Source organism: Chrysoperla carnea, chromosome 3 (genome assembly GCF_905475395.1).
Source record: "Chrysoperla carnea chromosome 3, inChrCarn1.1, whole genome shotgun sequence".
Lineage (NCBI taxonomy): Eukaryota > Metazoa > Arthropoda > Insecta > Neuroptera > Chrysopidae > Chrysoperla > Chrysoperla carnea.
This window is the reverse complement of record NC_058339.1, coordinates 20,263,556-20,266,861: the sequence shown is the minus strand read 5'-3', so window position 1 is coordinate 20,266,861 and position 3,306 is coordinate 20,263,556. Positions and strand designations below refer to the sequence as shown.

The 3,306-nt window shown below is 32.4% G+C and overlaps 1 protein-coding gene across 1 annotated transcript; it reads right to left on the bottom strand.

Annotated features, from left to right (window-relative positions):
* Positions 1-813: 813 nt before the first annotated feature.
* On the bottom strand, positions 814-3,075 carry LOC123295914. Its single transcript, XM_044877375.1, has 3 exons — positions 2,906-3,075; positions 2,095-2,828; positions 814-819 (listed from the first exon to the last, which is right to left on the bottom strand). Exons 1-3 carry the CDS (start codon positions 3,018-3,020, stop codon positions 814-816), a joined length of 855 nt encoding a protein of 284 aa, XP_044733310.1. The 5' UTR covers positions 3,021-3,075.
* Positions 3,076-3,306: the final 231 nt, after the last annotated feature.

Genomic DNA, 3,306 nt, shown 5'->3' with positions numbered 1-3,306 from the left:
TTCTTAAAATATATGCAAATTTCATTCACATATTCATAAACAAATGAATAATGAATTTCAAATGCAGGCAAATTAACGTAGATAGATATCGGCAGATACAAACATGGAATTGAAATTGGGTACACACAGGTGAAGCCAATTAAAGTCTTTGAATTAGTGTATACTTATTTCAAGTTTATTCCTGCATTTGAAGCCCTATTTATGTCTTTTAAGGCTAAAAATCAGCACTTCTTCAAGAATATGATTTTCCATGGCTTTCAACATTCAAATTAGTTTCGGAAATGGTGCTTATGATCTGCTTATACAACCTGGGGCTTCCACGTTCTAATTGTGCATCAAATCTCAACGTAACTAGGAAAAGAGGGGCTCATTGTGGTATATAAACTACTAATTGCGGTGTCTATCAGCATACATCCTTATTGTATCGACAACAATTCTTGTGAGTGTGACATTCTTTTTCAATTTGACAGATATTCATTTTTTATTATTTTATTAGGAAGATACTTGAACAACAAAAGCTAAAATAGTTTGGTTCGACACTGAGTAAAAGAGGATGGCCATTAAACGAGAACTTAAAAACTGCAGAAAATTGTCAAGATATCTCCTTTGATTCAGTATCGATATAAGGATTTTTTCATTGTTTACTCAATTTCTGGTGAACGAAGTGGGTATCCGCCAAATAAAAGCCTGTGGGAGTAGTTGAAAACTTTCCCGTGAAACAGAACTAATAAGAAAATATTCTACTATTTCTAGAGCTGTAATTACAAATAACAATGTATGGTGATGGACACCGACCCAATAATGCTTTGATAATTAATACTAAAAAAAAAAAAAACGTTAACATTAAGTAAATAATACTGATTAATTCAGTGTATATTTACCACATTAATCATACAAATAAATAAATAGATTATCTAAGTTTTATATTAAACAAAAATTACTTAACATTTGAAAATTTCCTTATGATTTTTCAACAGCAAATTAAATATTAAAAGAAACTAAAATATTCATTACTAACTTATATTATATTATATTATCAAACAGATAAAAAAATAATTTAAAGTAATCATCCATACATATATTTAATTTTCTAAACCGCAAATATATGTAAGTATACCTACCTACGTATGTATAATTTCAATAATAAACAAAGTTGGTAATAACATTGTTTATTTAAAAAATTCATGTGTATGTTTATTTTATAATAATCAGTATGTAAACAAAGCCTTCATAATATATATAACTATGACTTATGAACACTTACTTCACTATACACGACATGCCATACGAATACACTTACTACAGTATCTGTGTGTTTGTGTGTGTTGGCGGTCACGCGGCCATGTTATTGCGGGAGTTTGTTTAAATGTATTATTATTATATAAACGTGTATATGTAGTCTTTATACAGATAGATTACAAAATACACAACTTTTATGAAACTATTATCTCTCTTAACTCTCACAGTAAATTGGATTTAATTTCTTCCACGGCGAAAAAAAGATACAGAGGTCACATTCAAGGTGCAGGTAATTAAGCAATGAACAATGAACATGAACAGAAATAAACGTATCGGATATTTGGATATTTTATGCTTCACAAACTTTATCAGAGGTACTTTTCCCTAAAATACACAATTTTTAATAAATAACACTAAAAAGAGGGAAGAATGTTCATTGATAAAGATTTTTCAAAGAATATGAAAGATAAGAAAAAGTTTATCTTAAATGCATAATTTTCGAGTAAACGAAATGACCCATTTTATTCTGCGCATATGACAAATACAAAGCTATAAATAATAGTTTAAGGAAGCCATAACCACACTTTTATAATTAGCTGAACTAAAAACTAGAAAATAATTTCGATAAGCTAAAATGAAAACATAGAGTGATTAAGAAAAATCATTTTATCGTAAAAACAAGGTTTCAGTTATTTTAAATTGCTGGCAGATAAGCATCCCATGCTTTTTTACTGTATAAATAAAATATAGTTTTAGATTTTCGATTTATAAAGAAACATTCCTAACATACTGTTTGTGAGAACAATAAAAATAACAATAACAATAAATATAACAATAATAAAAATAACAATAAACAATAAAAATTTTCGTTGTTCGTGGTGCACTTCTGGATCCTCCGTTATCTGTTTCGTCACTGTGCTCGTTAGTTCCAGAAACTTCTGAGAAATTTCTGTTGTTCCTGTTTCGTTCACGAAAAATTTCAGCTCTTGCCTCGCATGCATCCAGTACTGCGATTTGTCGATTTTCGGATTTGTAACCACATGTAGTGGAATTGCACGCAGGTGGATAAAATAATCTGTCCCTTCTCGTTTCGGTGCCGTATACGTATCTAAATGATCGTGGTCTCTTATGCAAATACTCGTAGAGAGCATGGAGTCGTTCGTCTGTAACGTTGTAGGTTGCGATATTGGCGTTGTCGTTAGGTTTCGCAACATCGAATCCAGCGAGAATCCCGCACCTACATTGTTTTTTGTTGAAAGAGCAGTCGTGGACCGTGTGGATGTGTTCCCATCCACTTGTGTCGTGGACTGAGACCCACAAAATTTGTCCCATGTATCGGCTGACTCTTTTTTCCAACTCCTTAAGAATGTCACTAATTTCTCGTTTATTTCGGCATCGAAGTATTCTGTGCAAAATAAATGGTCTTCTAGACATTTCTTCTCTAAATTTGCCCATCCATCTACAGTTTCCTTCGCTGGTAGGTCCGTCCATAAATTGTTCACCACTTGTATTGTTTTGGCTATTATTCGTTTGACTTGAAGTTCCGGGCTCAACTTCTTTAAAGTTGTTAAGGATTTCTTCCAAAAGTTCTGGAAATCACTTGGACTATCAAATACTCTTCCAAAACATGTTGGTAAAAACCAACATAAGAATACACGAAACATACCGTCCAATTCAGGTGTATCCACACGATCAATCGTCAATTCCATTAATGATTCGCTTCGTTCACTGTTTTCTTCGTGTGTTGTTTTTTGTTTTTTAGTTGGTGGTTCATCTGCCATTTTTGCACTTTTAATTGTTACTGATTCACTGTATAGTCAACTATACTTGCTGCTGCTACTCTTTTCTATTTATATGATTTTTTCCAGCTATTTTTAATGAAAATTTTTATAATTTCCCTACCTATACCGTCACCGCCGCACCCGAGACGGGTTTGACTTGTTGTTGTGTTTTTCTTTTAACCTTGTACACGTGTTTTTCTTTTAACCTTGAAGAAACCGGTTGATCGGCCGGCTGCGGCCATGGCCATGATCAGAACCATAGTTTCTTCAAGGTTAAAAGAACGTC